General features: G+C 31.9%; 1 protein-coding gene and 1 long non-coding RNA gene across 2 annotated transcripts; one reads left to right on the plus strand and one right to left on the minus strand.

Annotated features, from left to right (window-relative positions):
- Window positions 1-4,496: 4,496 nt before the first annotated feature.
- On the plus strand, window positions 4,497-5,127 carry LOC134270286 (uncharacterized; the record flags this gene model as incomplete). The annotated part of the gene is made up of 3 exons (XM_062752476.1): window positions 4,497-4,594; window positions 4,692-4,922; window positions 5,045-5,127. Coding segments are annotated over 3 exons (412 nt in total), but the record flags the coding sequence as incomplete, so codon positions are not given.
- Window positions 5,128-18,363: 13,236 nt separating this feature from the next.
- On the minus strand, window positions 18,364-21,777 carry LOC134270282 (uncharacterized). Its single transcript, XR_009992766.1, has 3 exons — window positions 21,735-21,777; window positions 19,959-20,073; window positions 18,364-18,520 (listed from the first exon to the last, which is right to left on the minus strand). It is a non-coding gene; the product is annotated as an uncharacterized LOC134270282 (long non-coding RNA).
- Between the last annotated feature and the right edge of the window lie 436 nt (window positions 21,778-22,213).

A 22,213-nucleotide genomic window follows, 5' to 3' on the forward strand; every position in this document is an offset into this window, starting at 1 on the left:
TTCTGTGGTATGACAGGAGTTGCGGGTAAGAAATGGGTACCCCAAAGCGTAATAGACGGACGGACGGATGTACTGACGTACCAATTACTATATACGCTCCCGCTTTTCAAGCTGGAAGGGGGGAGGGGGGTCATAAAATTCGGAGTTTAAAAGGATTAAGCATGAATATCATGTGTAATACATGCCTGAGTAAAGCTTTGCAATAAGGTAAGCTTATATATTAATTTTCTACAATATCTTCGTACAATAAAAGCAGAGAGTGTATTTACTTCCCGATCAACCTTTCCGTTGTCGTTTGAAACAAACAGTTTGTAAAATATTCAACACTACGTTGCATACTTTAAAACTTAATTTTTGTTTCTATCGAAATGACCTATTCTGTTGATTTTGGAAAATGTTGCTAGAATCGTATCGTTAACGGGATTTGGTGCATTTTTTTCGATCTTATGTACAAGATCTTAAAATATTGGTAAGATTTCTTCGGAAGGTGTTGAATAATTTTTCCGATTTGTCAGTGTTACATATTAAGAAAACGTGAATTCGCCGAATTCTGATCTGTGTTGCCTTAAAATAATCGCGCATTGTTATAACAAAAAGGCGCTTGGAAAAACTGGCTACATTATTTACTTATGGGTACAACACAATTACTAACAAAGGTTTGCTATTCCAAATGTTTTCATTTCCTATATGTCATTTAATAGTTTATCATTTATTATCAGATCTGAATTTGGGATTACATTTCACATCCTTTTTTTGTGATAATCACACTTTGAAAACAAGATATATGATACAGATATAGGGATAAAAAAAAACGAGAAAATGAAAATTTTCTGTTGTGGGGAAGCATCTTTGTGTTATAAATGGAACAAATGTATATAATGAACAGTATTCAAGATCAAAAGTCCAAATAACAATACAAAATAAGAGCAGAGCAAACACCGACCTCTTAAACATCAGTGGTGTGATAAGATGCCATGGAGGAATGAGCATCCCCTGAAGACGGGTCACACCCGCCGTGTGCTCCTTGTCATCATCGGGAAATAGGCCTAACGGAAAAATCTGTCAATTCAGTGTATAAATAATGGACTAACAATAAGTATGAAAGACGTCAGACAGCTTTTGTCTCAATGATAAATTGTATTTGCTGACATGGAACTTACGAAATGATTACTTTAAACGAGACTGCTGATATTCTTGTTTCATCAACTTATTGTCAGTAATTTACCTCATTGTAAAAATTGTTCATACGTAGAGCATGTTGTTGCGTATCGAATCAAATGAGATATATAAACTCCGTATGCAGATGATGAAGGTACATTGTTGCATAAGTGATTATGTGAAAATAGTGGATTTTTTTTAGGTTTTTGTTTTAAAAAAATATATATTTAAAACCAGATTGTTACACAATTCACACATGACAAATCATCTTTCTTCATTTAAAATATGTTAAGGGATATTTTGCATATACATGCACATGTATGTAATACCCAATCAAAACTACAGTACAAATTCATTAAAACCTCTTATATTTTTGCAGAAACCAATGGCTCACTGACTTACCTTCGGGAAGGAATTCAGTGAGTCACATATGTAACTATGAATTGCGGAAGCTTTCTAAACAGCCTTTGCAATGCTACATGAAAAATATCGTATAATTGTACACATGCAATGTATAATTATGTAGATTATTAAAGACCAACATGTATATATAAAAAACATACCTATTTAATTTTGTTATGTTTTATACGAGTTGCCAGTCATTTAATTATGTTTTGTTCGAGTTGGCAGGTATTGTCTACAGTGGTCTACACATACAACAGTGAAATAGCCGGCAAACTGGCATACCCTAGCGTCAACAATAATTCGTGCCCTCCCTGACGGGAAAGTTGCACGTTGGATTGACCTTTTTTCGTGCTTTTAATACATTTCAACAAAAAATAGCTTTTTATTATTCTAGTTTGCTTTTGATTTACAATGTATATAAATTATAATTTTCAAAGTCAACATCACATATATAAACATCAATAATCACATATATCAACATCAACCACAAAAAGTAAACAATATCAACAGTTTAATATAGTTAAGTCGAAAGTGACGATTTACCGGTCAATACATACACTGTGAAGTAAAGTCAACTGTCTTCTTTCGAACTCCCGAATTGATACTTTAGCCAAGTTGACCATTGTGACGTTTGGTATTTAGCCACAGATCATTCAAAAGGTCCTAGTAAACGGAAATAGCAGACAGTCTTGATAATTTTAAAATATCCTTAAACAGCTAATATCTAAAAAGACAAAATCAAAAACTCACAGCAGAAAAAGATTGAATTCTCTGTTACAATTCAATAACTGTCAATTAATTTGGTATAGCTAAATCAAGTAAGACAATGTAAACGTAATGGTAACAAACTAAAGGAGAAAGGGTATACTTAACACAATTAACTGAAGGATGAGGTGGGAGGATATTTCATAATACAAAAAGATGAAATGGATGCTTTCATTATCACCAACTTTTCAATTTCTTTGATGCATAGGAAAAAGGGAGACAACCCCAAAACATAGTGACTAAATACCGGCAATGTATGGATTGATAAATAATAATACAAATTCCGACCTACATGTAACTCATTATCTTATAATGAAAGGGTGGAGCTTTGATAATGACACAAATTGTGAGATGAACTCAATTTATTATTATTATTAACATTATTTAATAAACTACCTTATTCATATGAAGTGGGTGTAATTTGACAATTGGTACCAGGAAACCAAATTGATGCCGGGGATATATAAATAAAGTACGTGTCAAATTCTCTGTATTAGAATACAATTTTTAAACTTTCTCGTTTAAAAAACTAAAACAATTGATGGGTATAATGTTTCCATTCTGCAGTAAGTACATTATTTTGAAAAAAGAAAATGTGTTATTACTTCGTGTTCTTAAAATTAGAAATAAAATTTGGACAATTTTATGCAGATAGTTTATTTATTGTATCATGTCTTTTATGCCCATTATGTTTAAGAAATTCGAACCTCAAGTATATCTTGAAAATGTATTTATGCGAAACTTTTTTTAAAAGTTGAATTATGACATTATTAGAAAAATTATTGTCCACATAGTTCTTAATTCTTCCATGTTTAAACCAAGTGTGAAAAAATAGATATAAATATTTTGATTTATATAATTAAATTTTCATAGGCTTTTTCTGGTTATTTTCAACAAATTTCAATGGCTTGGTTCAAGCTGACTCATACCAGGATGCAAGGTACATGTTTTGAGCATGTTTTGTTATTTTAATTATAGAGATAAATGAGTGTGACAAAGAAGAACCATAATTAACAGAAAAAATAATTAGCTATACACGTACAATGTAGAAGAGAAAAATATTAGTAAAAGTCAATGAATCCCTTAAATTCTGTTAGGATTACATTTGAAAATGGCCCTTGTAACACTTAACGATTTAAATTTCTAAAGTGATTTTGAATTTTAGAAATTATTAATTCAAATTTCAAAATTTGAAAAACTTTAACTGACTTTTTGTTATATTGAAATTTAATAGTTTAGTAATAAAATCTAAATTTTCAAATTGCCAAATAATTTTTAGAATTTTTAATATTTTCAATTTTTATCTGAGATATTCAAAATTCAAATTTCCAAAAACAACTTTTGTATTTTAAACTTCTGAGTATTTAATTTACCGTTTCTTCAGGAAGTTTACGCTTACCAATCTGAAATTCAATAATATTTTTCGTCTTTTGATTATATAAAATTAACTGCCAACTTTCAAACGTTTTAGATTTTTATCAATTTAGAATTTTGATTCAAACACTCAACCTTTAAATTTCCAAAACACATTTTAAAGTTTGAGTTTTTAGAAGTTTACTTCAAATGACCATAATATCAAATTCCAAACCTAATTTGAATTTAAAACTATTTCAAAAACTCTTTTAGATAAGCATAAGAGTGTTTAGAAATTTAGAATATTAAACTAATTTTCAAAATTCAAATCAGGATTCGAAATTATCATAGATCCATTTGTATTTTTTTAAAAATATATTCAAAAACATCCATATCTAGAAAATTTAATTTCCGATGCAAAAAAATATTTACTAAAACCAAGTTTCTAAAGATTTATTTTCAAAAAATAACACTTCACAATTGGGTGCTTGATCTTGATTTTTACCCCTTTGATTGAACGTTTACCTTTTTCTCATTTTCTAACTGGGGGTGTGTCTTTTATTTCTTACTCTTTTACTTAATCTATATAATTAATAAATCGAAAAAAAACTTGAATGCATACATGTACTTTTCCTTAATAGTCCTCTTTGTTTATAATGTTTATTACATGTGACAACCAGAAAAGCATAGTAGATGTTATGTGCACCATTTTAACCCTATGATAAAAGGGTACATGTATACGAAGTTATTTTTAAAACGTTTTCCATACTTAACTGCTTTTTTGTAAAATAAATTTAAAATCATTTTCATTTCAGTTGTTTTTCATTTTTTCATACTGATGAAAGTAATCAAGATACTTTAAGTGATACTTGTTTTGAGATTTCTAATGAAACAGTTAACAAAAAATATGCAGGTAAGAATATACAGCTGCTTTTGAGTACTGTCCTCGCGATCGGAATTGATAAATCTGTGTTAAAAAGTATTTGAATTCACTTTCTGGTTTTTTGTAGGTATAGATATTTACATCAAAGCAGCGGATATTAAAAACATTTCTCCTTGTTCTTCTCAAGACATTCAGTTGGAATCGGTTCAGAGATATATTGTAGAAAATAAAACCACAAAACAATCACTGTGTAGGACAAAATACACTGTATCAATTAAAGATAAGAATTGTCGAGAAAATATCAAAAACATTGACTATTATTGCGACTATACTAAACCAAACGTACTGTTTTTTCAAGGTAATATTTTGAGGGGGAATTCGATATTTGCAAAGAGAATTTGATATAATGTTTTTTGGTCACGTTTCTAAACATTTGGGTATCAAAAATAATGTTTACATTTTGTTATGTTCTTTTTTCAGATTGTATGTCGGTCGACTGTTCAAGTATTGGGGAAAAGGGTAATTATCTTCATATAACTGATAAAGTAAAAACATATTGGTAAAAGATAATAAAAAATATAATTGTAGTTTTCTTCTTGATTATTTTCTAAGAAGCCATTACAAAGAGAGTTAAAAGAATAAATGAAAAATGCGTGATATTTATATATTTCTTACGACCGGTGTAAAGACGAATAATGACCCCCATCGAATAATGACCGGGGGGTCATTTTTCAACGATAAAAAATGACCTCCAACCATAGAAAAAAAAATCATTTTTTGTAGAAAAAAGAGTCCTAGGGGTCATAATTTTATATGTTAGTCCTATAAAAAATTGACCCCCATTGAAAAATGACCCCCTCTAAAAGTGATACAAAATTTATAACTGGTGAAAGGGGAAAATATGCAACAATCAGGTTTAAATACTCTTTAATAAGAAAAATTAATTTTTCCTTCATTTCAACTTTTAGCTTGTATAAGTTTTGCAAATCCAATTTGACAATGACAGAGGAGGAAATTTTTATTCCCCCCCCCCCAAAAGAACATTATGTTAAATCAAAACAAAAAAAAAATAATAAATGAAAAGCAAAAATTTAAATAAAATTCTATACCTTTCAATAATACTGAAAAAGGCTCTAGATAAAATATTGAAATGAAGTTAGGCCTTTGCACAAGTACTATCATATCATAATTTACTTCGCCATGATCAAAGTATGCTTTAAATGTTGATGGGGGCATACTTGAAAGTACTGTGGCTAAGTAACAGTTGAAAATTAGTAGAATAGTACATTATTTTAAGCTTATTTTTAATTCCTCCTTATAGAAAAATAAAGGTAGGGTATTTTTTTGCTTTTGGTTGCTTTTGCTGATAATTGACTTCCTCCTAAATAAGTAAGGGGGTGGGATGGGTATAACACCTAAAAATATGCTTTGTAAAGCTATGGGCTTGTGTAAAATACACATTCTAATGCAAAAACTATACATGTAGACATAACCTGTTGATTTAGTACACAGTACTCATTACATTTCTCAATTCTTGTTTTACTCCACCCTTTTACTCAGTTCTGAGTATATTTTTCACAGAATTTAAGGGGTCCCGACCCTCTGCTATCAAATTTCACTCAGAAAATTTAATATTTCTAATGTTGATTTTCATGAACAACAATAACATTAGAACCACATGGAAAATAGTTTGATGTAAGTAAGCGCAGCTTATTTTTTCAGAAATGATGTTTATGTCAGATCATGATATGAAGAAATTTCAACATAGAGAACAGAAACAGTAACGATTTATTATCATAACATTTAATTTGAAATATGAGGTGTATATGAAAATAATATTTAGTAAAATACCTATTAAAATCATGTCAGAAAACATCATGAAGCGATGCTTCCTAAGTCAAAAAAATTGCAATGTTGTATGTGGTTGTAAGAAAAAAATACATCTGTGAGGAGGAGTTTTCTTTCTTCTTAATATTTCTTCATATGAAGAAAAATGTCATACTTATAAAAATTTTGTATTAAGTTCTTGAAACATTAAACCATTATTAAAATGGTCTTTTAAAAAATACAACTAATTCAATTTAAAATGCTTTTGAAGTATTTTATTTGAAGTGTTTTATTGTTAAATATAAAAAAAACCAATGAGTAAGAGATTGGCAAAAGAAATAGAAAGTAATGTTTCCATCATATGTTACATTTCATCGAATTGACTACTCAGAGGTCTAAATTAGGAAACTCTGATTAAGAAAACTTTGAGGAGTATTCATATTTTGTACTCTGACTGAGAGTTATCTGTCATATCAGAGGGTCGGTGCCCCTTAATATGAAAATCAGAACAATTATTTTCATTTTTGTAACGTCTTCTTTATACTGTATCATAATATGAAAAGTTAATTGAAGACAATTTCTTTTTATGTCCCCATAATCGAGTATTCGGGGGTATATAGTTTTATTGTGTCCGCCTATATGTCTGTCTGTCCATCTGGCAGTCTGTTTGTCCGCAAAAACTTTAACCTTGACCATAACTTTTCATTCATTGGAGCTATGACTTTCATATTTAATATGTGTATTCCTTGTGACAAAACCTTACTTTGGGTAGCACCAAATTTAAACTTTTGACTTTTACCTTGGAGATGTCCCATTTCACACAAAAATGCGAATTTTTTTTACTTTGGCCATAACTTTTAAACGGTAGATACTGGTACTCTCATACTTCACATATGTACTTTTTTTGGCATGACCTTTCATTGGATACTACAAACTTTGACCTTTTGACCTTGATCTTGGAGATTTCAGTATTTATAAAAAAAACCTTAACTTTGGCGATAATTTTTGAACGGTAAGGGCTAGGGTTTTCATACTTCACATATGTAATCCTTCTTACATTAAACCTTTCTTAAGAAACCATCAACATTGACCCTTTGACATTTGCGTTTGATCTACCTTTCAAAAACTTATCCTTAGCCATTACTTTTGAACAAGTGGTGCTATGGCATCCCTATTTTGCAATTGTATTTCTTGTGCATGAGAAGACACTACTTTGGGTACCAATATATTTAAATTGCATTTAAGAAGGAAAGGAGATAACGAACAGTATTCAATCTCAAAGTCCATAAAACAATACAAAATAAGAGCAGAGCAAACACGGACCCCCGAAACATCAGAGATGGGATCAGGTGCCATGGAGGAGTGAGCATCTCCTGCCGACCGGTCACACTCACCGTGTGTTCTTTGTCATGATCAGGAATAACGGAAAAATCCGTCGTCAATTCAGTGTATAAATAATGGACTAACAATTGGTATGAAGAAAAGTTTAATCTTCACTATGTTGCCATACAGGGGTATAGCTGTTTCACAATCACATCTTTTTATATATGAGAGGAGTTGCGGATAAGAGATGGATACCCCAAAGCGTAACAGACGGACAGACGGACATCCCGATCACTACGTACCCTCCTGCTTTTCAAGCGGAGGATATTATAATATATAATACTGCTGATTTTTTTCTGTCAGTACGATGATTTCCACCACTGAAAAACAATGCTTACCTAACACTTTAGGCTCGATAATTCTTTTGCTCCTTTAGATTCTGAATCATCGCATTGACCTTAAAGTATAGCTATAATTGTATAATGTTATGAGATCAACATATCATCAATTTATTCCCAATTAGCTCAGGTGAGCAGTTCGGCCAATATGCTTCTTTACCTATTTTTTTCTATTGCCCCCTAAAAATTTCAGCATAAATCCACAGGGTGTCATTTTTCTACGGGGGTCATTTTACTTCACGTGGGTTCTGCAAATTTTTAGGGTGGTGACACTTTTTCTACGGGCAAAAGGGTCATTTTCCGACGGCAAATAATGACTGGGGGTCATTTTTCGCCGTAGAATATTGACCCGGGGTCATTTTTCGCTGTCGAAAATGACCCCCGGTCATTATTCGATGGGAGTCATTATTCGTCTTTACAACGGCATTAACTTGTTTTTATTTTTAGAAAAAGACTCTATTATTATGTCAGGATTTTCAAAACCTGCCGTTTTCGAGGATAAGTGGGGTGTTTACAATGTACCAACATCCTACTGTTACATGAAGCACTGTAAATTAAAAAACTGGTCTATTGTCGAACAAAAAGAAATATCCAATGTCACTACGGGTAATTAGCTTTGGTATTTTCATAGTTTCTAGTATATAGACACTCAGTCTGGTATCTGTGTCAACCTTCAAATGGAAAGAGGTTATGATGTAATATTTCCATTTCCAATTGTTTTCCCTATGATAAACACTACAAAAGTAAGTCTTGTTTATTTTCCGTGAATCCTGTGGCATGTAAATTTCTCTATTGAAATACTAATGAAAGGTCAAATGTCAACCTGCATGAATACGTATGGTACATAACTGGCGTATATCAAATACACTGAAGAAAAAGTAGCTGTTTTGTTTAATTGTTTACTTAGTAATTATATATGATATATATTTCTACCAACAAAATAAATAATAAATTATCTCCGGATCAAAAGCAAGTCACCAAGTCCACTACGAGGGCTCGCGAGACCATGAACTCCACTTCCGTAAACTTGGGAAACAGCCCATTTGAACCACATGGAGAATTCGCCATCACCACTGGTACATAGATCGATCTGCACTTTATCATCTGATACAGACATCGTCCCTCAGTCATTACCATCCGACTTATTAAGCAAATCAACTTCTTCTGTTATTTTAGCATTCAAACAAATCTGTTTCTTGACCATGTTGACCAACTCCTATTTCACCAACTGTAACATTGCATTCAATATGGCGGCGGAAAAGTGTCCTAGGGCCTATACACGGTTTCGTGCTTCCGACATCCTAAATCTAGGTAACATATCTAATTTAACTTAACGAGATTGCCTTGGTCATAATTTAACATTCTTTTGTTGTTTTTTATGAATTTTGATATTTGGCTACAGTAACTAAATAATCATTTAATTTGGCTTGTGTTTTATGGGACTATTTTTTAATAGTAAAATTTGACGTCAAGGGGCGGGGCAATGGAAAAAGAACATTAAATCCCTTGTGCAATTCAAATATACTAAATTAGACGGTATTCCGATATATTTTAAGATTGTTATTTCAAGTAAAAATGGAAATAGAAGCCTGTTATGCTTAAGTATCCCATGTTTTCCACTATTGTTGATGCCCTGACATACCCTCCTAACTAGACAGTGATTCCTTAAAACTATTTTAGTCATGGTTGTTTTTATGGTTCTTTGAAAGCGAATTATTTCTGTGTCATAACTTAACGCAATATTGAAATATATTCATTCAATTGTTTTCACTATTCTGATAACTTTTAATAACTTTTCTGATTCATTAGAGTCACTGGGTTTTTTTTTTGAACGTTAACCATAATTTTTGAACCATGAAAGATAGAGACTTCATATCTGGTATGCATACTCCACTAATCAAGTTTTTTTCAAATGATACCAAGGTCAATAACCTTGTGACCTAAGTGTGACCTATATACTAAAAATAGCGTTTTTCGAACTTTGTTCCGCCGGGCGCATAGTATTTCACAAACACATCTTGTTTTTTTTTTAATTTGCATTTCAAAAATATTATAATGTTAGCGCTCTTTCATCAAGTTCACACTCTCAAACACAAACTAAAGGTTATATATCAATTTTCAAAATTACATTAATGTTTAGATGTATGTTGGTTATGGATATAGGGATATGGTGTGTTCTAAAAATTATTATTATTCCCATTGATTTTCAGTATTATATTCTTTCTTACAATTATAATCTTACCTTAAAGACTGGAAATATATTTATTTTGGTATGAATTCTTGCTTATACATTTAATTGTTTAACTTATCCTTGTGCAAAAGACACATCAGAACTATCCAGAGAGGAGGAATGTTTACTGTTTGGAGCTGGAGTTGCAGGTGCTGGGCTACTCCTTGGGATCTTATCTACATCTTTTGCTTGCCTTCGCCTTAATAGATGTAAAAAGAATTACAGGTTAGGTTTGCTAGTATTCAGACATCTTTTACCTATATTTATAATTTAAACGCTGCGTATTTGATTCGTTGAAATAATTTAAAGGTAACTACATTGCATTTATATTAATAAATAAGGACATTCTAGTCTCAGCAAAGAATTTGCTTAATAAACAGTTCTCTTTTTTTGCAAATCAGTTGAATATCAAAAGTGCATTAGACATGAAACAAATCAAGTCCAGTACACTTAAGATCAGCTGAATGTGAAATTGGTTCATAATTTTACATAAGCACTCAAATTTGAACATGGACAATCATTATGTTTAACTCTACTTATATTTCCTGTAAAAGTGTAAAGGGAATATTTAAATACCTGTTCCGTGTTTCATTCACTTGTAAAAAAATTCTGAAACAAACTGATATGATTTTTTATTCAAGCTCAAAAGATGTCCAAAAACTTCATCAGAGAGATATGATATCATATGTTATTCAAATATTCAAACACTGTAACTCTGCTAAATGTACAAAGTGAATTTTATCTTCAAATCTATAAAGAATTTAACAGACAACCATATCATTCATTTATTAATAGTTTTCATACTAGCATATAACTTGCTAAGCATCTATACTTAACTTTCTATATTTTCGTTTAACAGAAGTGGGGACATAATGTTATATTCAAAACAAAATGACAATATGTCGTCTGAGACAGAGTTGGATTTTGCAGTTTATTCGAAAGAGGGGGGAACCATGTATCATCATATTTCAGACAGTCTGGTTTGTTTTTTTTAGAAAAAAAAATTCTCTCACTTTTCTTTTAATTTTTAGTCTGTTTTAGTTTTGATAGAATTCTAAAAAAAAAAAACCTATGATTTTTTTTATGTTAAGTGATATGGATATGTCATTGCATGAGATATCCTTTCATAATGTCAACTCGTAACAATCTTAAACTCCAAATCTCTTGTTCAGAGTCCACTTATGGTAGAAACAATCCAGGATGGTGATGTTAATGATACGTGTGATGACACATCACAACAGCGTTGTGGTGAAAATCCCAAAAGCAGTTCAAGTGCGCACTCAAACGTACGGGTATCATCCCCATTATCAGTAAAGCATGCAGAGAAAAGGACAAGTGAGTCAATTAAGAGTGATGGACCTCAGCTCTATCACATCTTATCAAGGGATTACAAGGAAAATTCGTAGTCAGAATTCCCGACCCCATGGACAAAATAGTTCCACAGAAAGCAAAAACGATAGCAACCTTTAATGTGAATTTGTCACAGAAGGTAGCTAATTATCACTGTAAACGTATGAAGCCGATAAAAGTCTTATATAGAACTACCTTAACGGACTTTTCTGAGGAACGCTTACTTTTACAGTTTATGGCAAACTTTTTCACTGGGGCTCTTTTACGAAATAAATATTTAATTCAACAAAAATAACGCGTTATGCAGCAATATACCTTTATCATCTGGATGCAGGGTTTACATGTATATTTCTCACTTGATTCGATACGCGAGAGCATGCTCTACGTATGAACAATTTCTAAATTGAGGTAAATTATTGACAAACAAATAGCTGACAATCTCGTATAAAGGCATACATTAATCGATATCATTCTCATTTCGAAGTTCTACGGTCGATACAACGACCATTTCAGTGAATACAGATAAGTAGTTATCATTAAGTCAATGCACACTGACATGTTTCATACTCATTGATAGGCAATTATATTCACACAGAATTGTAGACGGATTTGACCTTTATTTCCCGATCATGCATATGACAATAAGAACCTATCGGGTCGGCAGGGTCCGTTAACTCTACCAAGACACCTGGTCCCATCTCTAATGTTTTGGAGGTCTGTGTAAGCTTTGCTCCAATCATGTATTGTTTAATGGACCTTTAAGCTTGAATACTATATTCGTTACTTACATATTTTTCATTCACACCACCTATAAATTATCTTTGAGGAAAACGACAACCAGCCTTCCTTCAACTCGCGGCATTCACACATTAGTACCCCTTATAACATGCCTATGACCACTAACTTTTCTTATCTAGTATCAATTCTGAACCTCCGCAAATGATACAAGTAAACTGTCGACTGTAAAAGTCATTACTTCTCGAAAAAGTCCAAAAGTTGAACCTTTATGAAATTTGATGCATATCACATTTCCCAAACTAGAGACCAGAGACTTGTCCTGTTAAAATCATTGGTTTTATGGTGCAAATCTAAAAAGGAATACTATACTTTTAACTTTTATCAACTTCCCTTATTTATCTAGCAATGCAACCTTATATGATACGCAAGCGCATGCTCATGGTATGAACATTATCTTTACTAGGCAAGGTACTGACAATAAGATAATGAAACAAGAATATCAACAATCTTCTTCAAAGTCCACACTTCGCAAAGACTGTAATCTGGCATGGCTTATCGGCAAAACAATCCATCATTAAGTCAACAGTTGATTGACTTTTTCAAACTTTAGTCCATTATCAAAACATGTAATTATCTACTGAAATTTCTGTTTAACAATGGGCCAGCAACTACTGTAAACCAGCAGCTGTTTCTACAATTCTTAATCTATTTAACTTAAAGTCAATGTAAATGCAATACACGCATGTACATAGCTCTTTTTTTATCACACAATAAACGTATTAATATTTTGGATTTGGTCAACATTGACACAACCATATAAGATGCACAATTGTTAATCTGACCAATAAACAAGGCTTTTCAGATTTAAATCAATACAATAATCTCAAAAACATGTCAATTTTATGTTTTAGATACATAATAATGCATGAGAGAGCTTGACATTGCATAATTTATCTGTCTTCAGTTTATACTACACTTACATACATGTACACGAAGTATTCGGTGAAGTGGCACTGAATATATACGTTGTTGAATATCATATGGATGATTTGTTTTATTATTTCATTTCACTTTCAATTATTTGAATGCTTTTGTCAAGATCTGCAATAATTCTATTCCTGGTACGTACGTTAATGACTTTCAAGTTGTGTGTGGACTGAAGAACCATAACGTACTAAGAATAGGAGGTTAATTTTTGAGAATTATTGAGATGTGCATGTACTTTTGGAATATTTCCATTATCCCACCCATGTGTAACAGGCCGTGCAGATTCATTTTACATGGATAATGGACAAGAAAAAGAAATTGTTTACTTTTCTGAATGTTTCATTTTTTGTACATAGCAGGCCAAAAAATGGAGTGATTGTAGAAGAGGAAAAGAATTTCATCAAGAGTGTAAAAATTGTTTCAATGCTATGTAGCTGGATATTTTAATACTTTTTTATTTACAACCTTTGAATTATTAATGTTAAAACTGAATCATTTATTATCCATCTTTAGAATTCCGTTGATCTCTGTTGTTAGTAGTTTTTTAAGTATTAGCATCATTATCAGGCTGTATACACTTAGTAATTGAAGCACATTTTTGGGTGGGGCGAAGGACCCTTCTCTGTAAGTTCATTGTCCCTGTTGTGGGATAATTTTTGGGCCCCATCTTCCGCTGCATCCTAAAGTTGTAAAATCTGTTATCTCATTTGGCATTTGTAATTAATGTTCTACATACACATAAATTATCCTTCTTTATTATTTAACATGGTGCAGAACAGAGTTGCAAATGTGCTTCAGTTTCGAATGAACCGAATTGTTCACCAGTTTAAGTATTTAAGAGCACATAAGTGTATTTATGTACATAAATGAGTTTACGTGATCTAAATACGTATAAAATTGTGTATTTTTATTTTGTGTGAAGTCATGTGTCCCGAAGAGATTTTCTATGTTTTATATTTAAGCGCCCTTTAGCTACGGCTATTAGCCGTATCCTTTTCAAAATAATTTTTGGCTCCGAAAAATGTGGTTTACAAATTTTACCCACCTCCACCCCCTCAATCCTTCATACTTATTGTTATTGTAGAAAATACATGTACTAGTTTCTCTTGTATAAGGTGTCAATTGTTATTGATGAAAAAAAAAATATGTACTAGTTTTCTTTTGCATAAGGTGTGGGGTATATTTTGGGCCATATCTTCTGCTGCATTCTGAAAATGTAAAACCCGTAATCTCATAGTGCATTTGTAATAAATGCTCTATACACACGCACATCTTCTTTATTATTTAACATTATGCAGAACAGAGCTGCAAATGTGCTTCAGGTTCGTATGAACTGAATTGTTCATCATTTCCAGAATTTTAGATTAAAATCTTATCTGTAATATCATTATTTTTGGCACACAGAGCTTGTGGCGTAAAGTTATCAAAAACTTCATTAAAGAAGTTGGCAAAAGAATTGAGAAAAAACGATTCATATACAAAGAATATTACTCTCGACAAGTTATATTGTTAAACCCTTATAAATATCATTCTAAATATTTATTTTACTTATTATTATATTATTATAAAAAGTCCAACAAAAGAACTGTTTATTACATTGGTCTAACAATTTCAATCTTGACCGGTCTTACATAAGAATTGGTAGACCACAACGTCACTCGTCTGTCAGGTCACAAGTAATTAATCATCGTTCAATATCGACGACGCGAAAATAGCCGAAGTTATAAGCAACAAGAGTTGTTGCTAACAGCAAGATAAGGAAGAAGGGAAGAGTATGTTTTGTGATAAATCATTTTTGTGATACAATAGATATATAATTGATTTTGTTCTTTCTCAGCTTGATGTTTTATATTTACTGACGATGCCATAATTTTCCATATAAAATAATTGATAAAATAGCTTGTATTGATTAAATTGATCAATCTTTAGTGAGCTGGGAAGGGAATAACAAAACAGTTATAGACTGGGATTCGGGCAACGTATGATTTGTTGGACCTAAAGGTGAAAATGTTGCCCTTGGTCTGCGGCCCCGAGCAACATTTTCATCTTCAGGTCTAACAAATCATATGTTGCCCTCATACCCAGTCAAAAACTGTTTAATATTGGTCTGGTGGACGTGTAAGCGCTCGTAAAATAATTAACGTCATAGATGGCGTAGCAGATAGACTGAATAGGTATAAGGTCGCAACCTGTGGGTATTTCAAAGATGTGGGAGTTCTCTTGGTATCCATCGTACTACTGTATTTCAGATCTGCAACTTTGCTAATTGATATCCTTGGTTGGCTTTTGTAAATTCGAATAATGACAATAAATAACTAAGAAACCTATATATATTTTGATGTCTTTTTTTTTTACTCTCAAAATACTTAAAATACGAAATTAAGTTCAAAACAACAATTTATGAGTGATGATAAATAAAAATTCAGATAATGTTTTTGTACACTGGCTTATCAATTGAAATTAAAATTAGATAACATACAAAATAAAGAAATAAATGTTGATAGAATTTTCAAAAGAAATTTTCTTTACAATCACATTTTTTAAATTACTTATTGCATTACAGACAAAAAAGGAATATCGAAATCAATACAAAAAATAGTACCGAGATCATATTAATAGTGCAGCTTAAATTTTATTTGTTTCTGATATTAAAGAATAATCCGAATCAAATCCTTTTTATATAACTTTATTAGGCATAGGGTTCCACTCAGTCCTCCATGCTCGCACTACTCGTGCCGGATACATACTGACACATCACCCACAATAGGCAAAATTACTCCTGTATAAAAACTCTAACACACAACACACATTCAGAGTTGCTTCCCTTGCATCATATCTACACACTACAATACCTCCTTTTCTAAGATTTACAAATCTCAAAATTAAAGATTCACTGAATTACTGGAAAGAAATTACTGTCCAATAAATTGCTAGAAACCATTTACAATTTAAAGTCTCAGATACAGAGAACTCAGACTCAATCAGTCATATTCACAAGGAAATAAAATTTAAATTTCAAAGTCCTCAAAACGTTAAGGTAGTTTCCTTATACGGTTAAACCTTTTCCCGTTCTGAGATACTGGAGCAGAGGACGGATAATTATCGCTGATATCAGTAGACAAAGTAGAGTTTTCTGTACAAGTTTATTCGGCTTAGCATGATACGACGTAACATTTTCATCCTTTCGCCCGAGTGGCGCAGTGGTTAGAGCGTCTGTTCTAGAGTCGTTAAAAGAAGTCGATCCTTATGTTGCGGGTTCTAATCCCACAGTGGGAGGCGGAGACAGATCCTTCGGACGAGACCGTATTTTAACCGATATCCCTTGTCGCGGTAGAAACTGGCCTAAATAAGATACCTCACTGCTCAATGACATTGAGCGTCAAGCATACGAAAAAATTGTAACTCTCCACCGGTAAGTATTGGTGTCTCCATATGAGTGAACATTTTTGAGAGGGATGTTAAACAACATTCAATCAATCAATCCATTTTATCTTTGATTGCTTTCTTCAAGAGGAATGAATCTCCTTGCTCTAAATGCAATTCACTGCACCATATTTCTTGTCGATATAAAGCTTGTTTTTTGTATTTGGAATACACATCTTTATCACACACTCTTTCATCATAAACGTTTTCTTGTAGATTTTTAACCTACAGAAGCTTTGTTTTCAGTTTATGAAGGAATATAAATTCTACAAGTGGAACTTCTGTTGTATTATGAGGAACTGTTCGGTTTATGCAAATAGAAATTTCTGACTTTTAAGCTTTAGTATCTGCTTGTGCTATCTGAATCCTTTTCATCAACGATCTGTTTTGTCGTTCTAACTTCCCGTTTGCTAACGGTTTAAATGTTCGATGCTTGATACAGTTATATGTCAATTAATCCTTGAATAACTTAGACCTGGCTATGGGCACATTATCAGAAGTTATTTGAAAAGGAAGTCCATGTCGACAATTCATTCTCTCCAGCGTATCAATGAATCCCCAACTCGTTATATCCTTGGTAATTTTCATCTCGTATAATATCCGATGTAATAATCAACAACATACTGTCCAGATGTGAACGGTACAAGGATGTCGATATCTTATTCATGTCATGATCCTGTTTGTAAGGGTGTCGGAATGATTAGTTCTGGTTTCGGGTATGCACGGTAATCTGGCATCCATGAATCGATTTCACGTACTTCTCCACTTCCTTATCCATATCAGGCCAACAAACTTTAGTTCTTAATTGCTTAAAGCAATATGAGCTGTATCTTTGAAAACTTTATTTTGATTGTAAAATGTGCTATTTTGATTAATTTGTATGTAATTTAAATTCTTATGACAATAAGTCCAAAATAAAATTTAAAAATGTAACATAAGAAATATTTCTTTACAACCGAATATACAGTTTTGTTTTAGAAATCATTATTATACAGGACGACAATAATTCAATTTTGCTTCAATCAAAGCTAATAAAAAATTTTGCATCGCAAATATGAACAACGGAAGTTTAAAATGATTTATTTTTCTGTCATTTAATTAGTTAATTACAAATTTGCAATAAAAATTTCCGATGTCAAACATGCAGCTCATATTGCTTTAACTGCTGTTTTGAATCTAAATGACCCTGGTGAGCTAACTGTATGCACCGCTTCCTCAGATTTCTCGGAATCACTATTCTGGATCTACGTAACACCATGTATCAAAACAACAAAGTTCATCTCGGAATGGGTAATAATCAAAAACAAGTCTTTCTCTAATACAGACCGTGTTAAACCAATTTTCATGTGAGTTGGGACCAAAATTGTTAATGTTTTGGTTTTTTTTAAATCATGCAAGACTTCCAATTGAGTTAGAGTATGGTTACTACAGCGTTTTATATCAAAACAAAAGAAAAAGGGATAAAACGAACATTGTTTTCGTTTTTTTTACCCTTTTATCTAAGCAATAAACGCAATTTTTAAATTGATATAATCACAACTTCAAAACATTACAGAATCACTATTTAATAAGTATCCCATTCGCATAAATATGATAATTCAAGTTAATGCGTTAAAGTATCACCGATCATCATCTCTAAAAGGTACATCATCCAGTGCTGACATCATTACGCTATTGTTCCTAAAAGACAGAATACATGATCATGAATAGTTAAATTATATCGTTCTCTGCTGTTTGTATGGAACATTCCAGTCAGAATACGATTGAAGTGTTATTAACAGTGATTATTATCCTTCAGAATTATACAGTCAATCTGATTGGTTAAAAGCATGTCACGTGAGGTGAGACAATTCGTGATGTCTCCCTCACGTGCAGGGTGACAACTGTTGTCACCCTCCAGATGACAATGAAATAGCGTAAACGAGCAAGCAGGGTTACAACTGCGTTGTCGCCCTTTGAATGAAATTACACTGGTTTAAGCGAGATAACTCATTTATGATTATACATGTCATATAGTATTACTAATATGCGGGATCGGTAAACAATAAATTCTAACGATGACGTCTGATCGAGTTGTCTGTTGACATATTTTAAAAGTATGGAATCAGAGCAGAGACGGAGACACAAAATTAAGGTTTGGTTAATATTTTCTACTCTATCTAATTGATAATTAGATTCTTCAGGATAATAAAACTATTATGGACTGTTTAGACGGGAGACATCACCAGTTATCAGGTCTGAGTAGGGTTGTCACCCTCGGGCGCAAGCGCCCTCGGGTGACAACCCTACTCAAACCTGATAACTGGTGATGTCTCCCTTCTAAACAGTCCATAATTGTATATTAAGAATGCAAAAACCGTCAGTAAAGAAAATAAACTTTGCTAGATGCTGATTATATGACCTAAAAACACATTAACATCAAGATTTTAGACAATGTAGCTACTTTCGGTGAAACAATGGCAATACTCAGAATATGCTCTGAGAACAAATTTCCAATGCATTAAATATCAGATACGTATAAAATGATAACCAATGATTTGTGGTCGGATGAAATATACGATACATTCGATACAAAGCACAGTTTGTGAGCTGAAAAGTTCAGTAAACATGATTTGTGTGCATGGTTGTAACGGCGTTCTGCATTTTATTCTATTTTCGAGTCGTAAGGCATAAAAATACACAGCCCATTAACAAAAAAATACTATATTAATTAGCTATAGTTTACTATAGTTAACTATAGTAAACCAAAGTTCCAAGGTTTTCATTTTGGTTATCCAAAGTTCCAAAGATTTTACCATTATGTAGTAAATTTAATTTCAATACTTTTTTAACTATAGCTAATCAAAGTTCTAAAGTTTTCAGTGTATCAAATTTAAATTCTTAAGATTTTACTTATAAAACTATATTATTATATAATAATTATTATTATTATCAATTATATAACTTATAATAAAATTCAAACTAAACTTATGGATGATTTTATTTAAATTCAAGTTTTATAGTTCACTATCAATGATTTAGAAAGGAATTCATGTTACTTTTCTTCATCACTCTCATGCAAAACCTTACGTAACGTCAAAAGTGCGTTAGATGTACAACTTTCATGATTTAAAGGTACCTATTATGTTGTCCAAATCTTTTCAAAATAAGGTGCATTATTATAAAGCCAATCAAAAGACCAATAATTAAACCAGAAAAATCTGATCCTACTGCAGCGCCAACAATCTTTTCAACTAAAGAACAAATATAACATTTAAATATAAATAAGGTGTATCTTTGCAACTTAATAACAAAAATCAAAATCATAAAGCATATACAATTTCTTTAAATATTTACAAAAATTAATAAAATCACAAAAATTTTAATTAATACAGGTTCATCAATTTGAGAAAGATCTATTAGTAAGAATAATCAAAAATGCAAAATACCTTCTTTTCAAAATGTTAAAGTATAAGTAAAAAATAAAACAAGTTTATCTTTTAAAAAAGATATGTGAGCTAGCGCCGTAGCAATTTTTAAACAGAGAAAAGAAGGTCCGTGATCAAGTGATTTATTTTGCTGAATTCTTTAATTTTTATCGAGGCGTGAGTGTAATAAAGTTATAATTGTTTTGTGAAGTGTATTTTATACACACATAGGTAAAAAAACGATAGGGTGTTGACCTATTGGAGTTTTGGCACAACGGAACATTGATGACCTTTACTGGAGAGAAAGGGGGGATCGTAAAATATGGGAAGATGCCGATTGAAGCATTGCATGAGATGGTTTTAGGGTGATATTTCGTAGCAATGTAGCAAAGAAAATACAAGGGAGTTAAAAGGAATATAGAAATAACTCAAAGTGTATGTTGTTTAAAGAAATCCAGAGAGTTCCGAATTTGAAGTTGTGAAGTAGTTTGGTCCTTTGGGTCATCTTTGTCCAGAACTGTTACGTTTTAAAAAGCCATACACATAAGATTTTTTTTAATATAAATAATGGATTTATTTGTTATTTTAAGTGTAAATTCTTGTTTCTGGAATTTGTAAGATTGGCTGAATTGACCAATCAGAAATTAGAGTCTATCTTTAGTTAGACGTAAGAAAAACAACTCCCTTAATTGTCTTTGTTTAGAACAATCAAATAATGACTCGGGCTTTTCCGTCAGAAAAGAGAGAAAATTGAAGTATTGCAATTATGTAGTTATCTTTAAACTGTAAGCTACACAATAAATAAATTATTAAACATGTTAAATGATACAACGAAATTGTTATTGTACGGTCTATCTATAGTAGTTTTCACAGTTTTCCCAGAATGCACCACCATGAAGCCGAGCATGCGTATTTAAGGACTTTGGAATAACGTAGTTGCTAGCTCTCGAGAGCGCTAGCAATGAATGTAATAAAATAGGGGTCTAAAATACAAATACATCACCTCAATTCAGAGCTATTAAAACTAGAGGTACTGTGAGCAATGAGCTTACTAAATAATACCCCCGCTTCTTATATGAATACTAGAGGTACTGTGAGCAATGGGCTCACTAAATGATACCCCCGCCTCCCATATGAATAAAATGGCAGTGTCCATTACATGTTTTGCTCTGGAAAATCCAAAATATATGTCAGATCAAAAAGTAAAATAAGAGGTGCACAATGGCAATATATAATAAAGATTCCGTGAAAGTGTCATAAAATTTCCTTCAGTGGTATGAGAGGAGTTGCGGCTAAGATATGGGTACCTCAAAGCGTAACAGACGGATGGACAGATGTATACACCGACGGACAGACGGACGGACGGAAATACCGATTACTATATAGCCTCCCGCTTTTCAGGCGGGGGTATAACAATATCTTAATATGAAGATTCAAAAATACAGACTTCATAATTTTCAGCATAAATGAATGTAAATTTATGTTACCTTTGTCTGATCTGGACAGCTCAATAATTCCTTGAAGAGAAAAGACCATTATCATGGCTTCAAGTTGATATTTTATTAAAGAAAAATCAAAATTTTATGTAGAATTGTGTCAAGAATAAAAGCAATAAATATATTCACGATATTAATTTTGCTGAGGCATGTACTTACTTATTTTGAACATAAGTTTGAAGGATTTAATTATTTTTTATTTTGATAAGGATGCCGGGCACTCTTTGATCAGAAAGTCGCCCCCCTCCCCCCCTCCCCCCCCCAAAAAAAAAAACAGCTATAGTGTTCTATTTAAAAAGTGTAGATAATTCTATTAGGCGAATAGAGAAGCTTTTCATTTAAACAGTGTTATCTCAAGATATATGTGTCTAGATAAGCATATGTTTGTAGATTAAAATTATTTCTTAAACAAAACGTATTTTTCAGTTAGACTTACCTTGAAATTCATAACAAATTTTCTCCTCGGCGTT

The sequence above is a fragment of the Saccostrea cucullata genome, unplaced genomic scaffold, assembly GCF_032062105.1.
Source record: "Saccostrea cucullata isolate Sc308-1 unplaced genomic scaffold, CSIRO_AGI_Scuc_v1 ctg4859, whole genome shotgun sequence".
Lineage (NCBI taxonomy): Eukaryota > Metazoa > Mollusca > Bivalvia > Ostreida > Ostreidae > Saccostrea > Saccostrea cuccullata.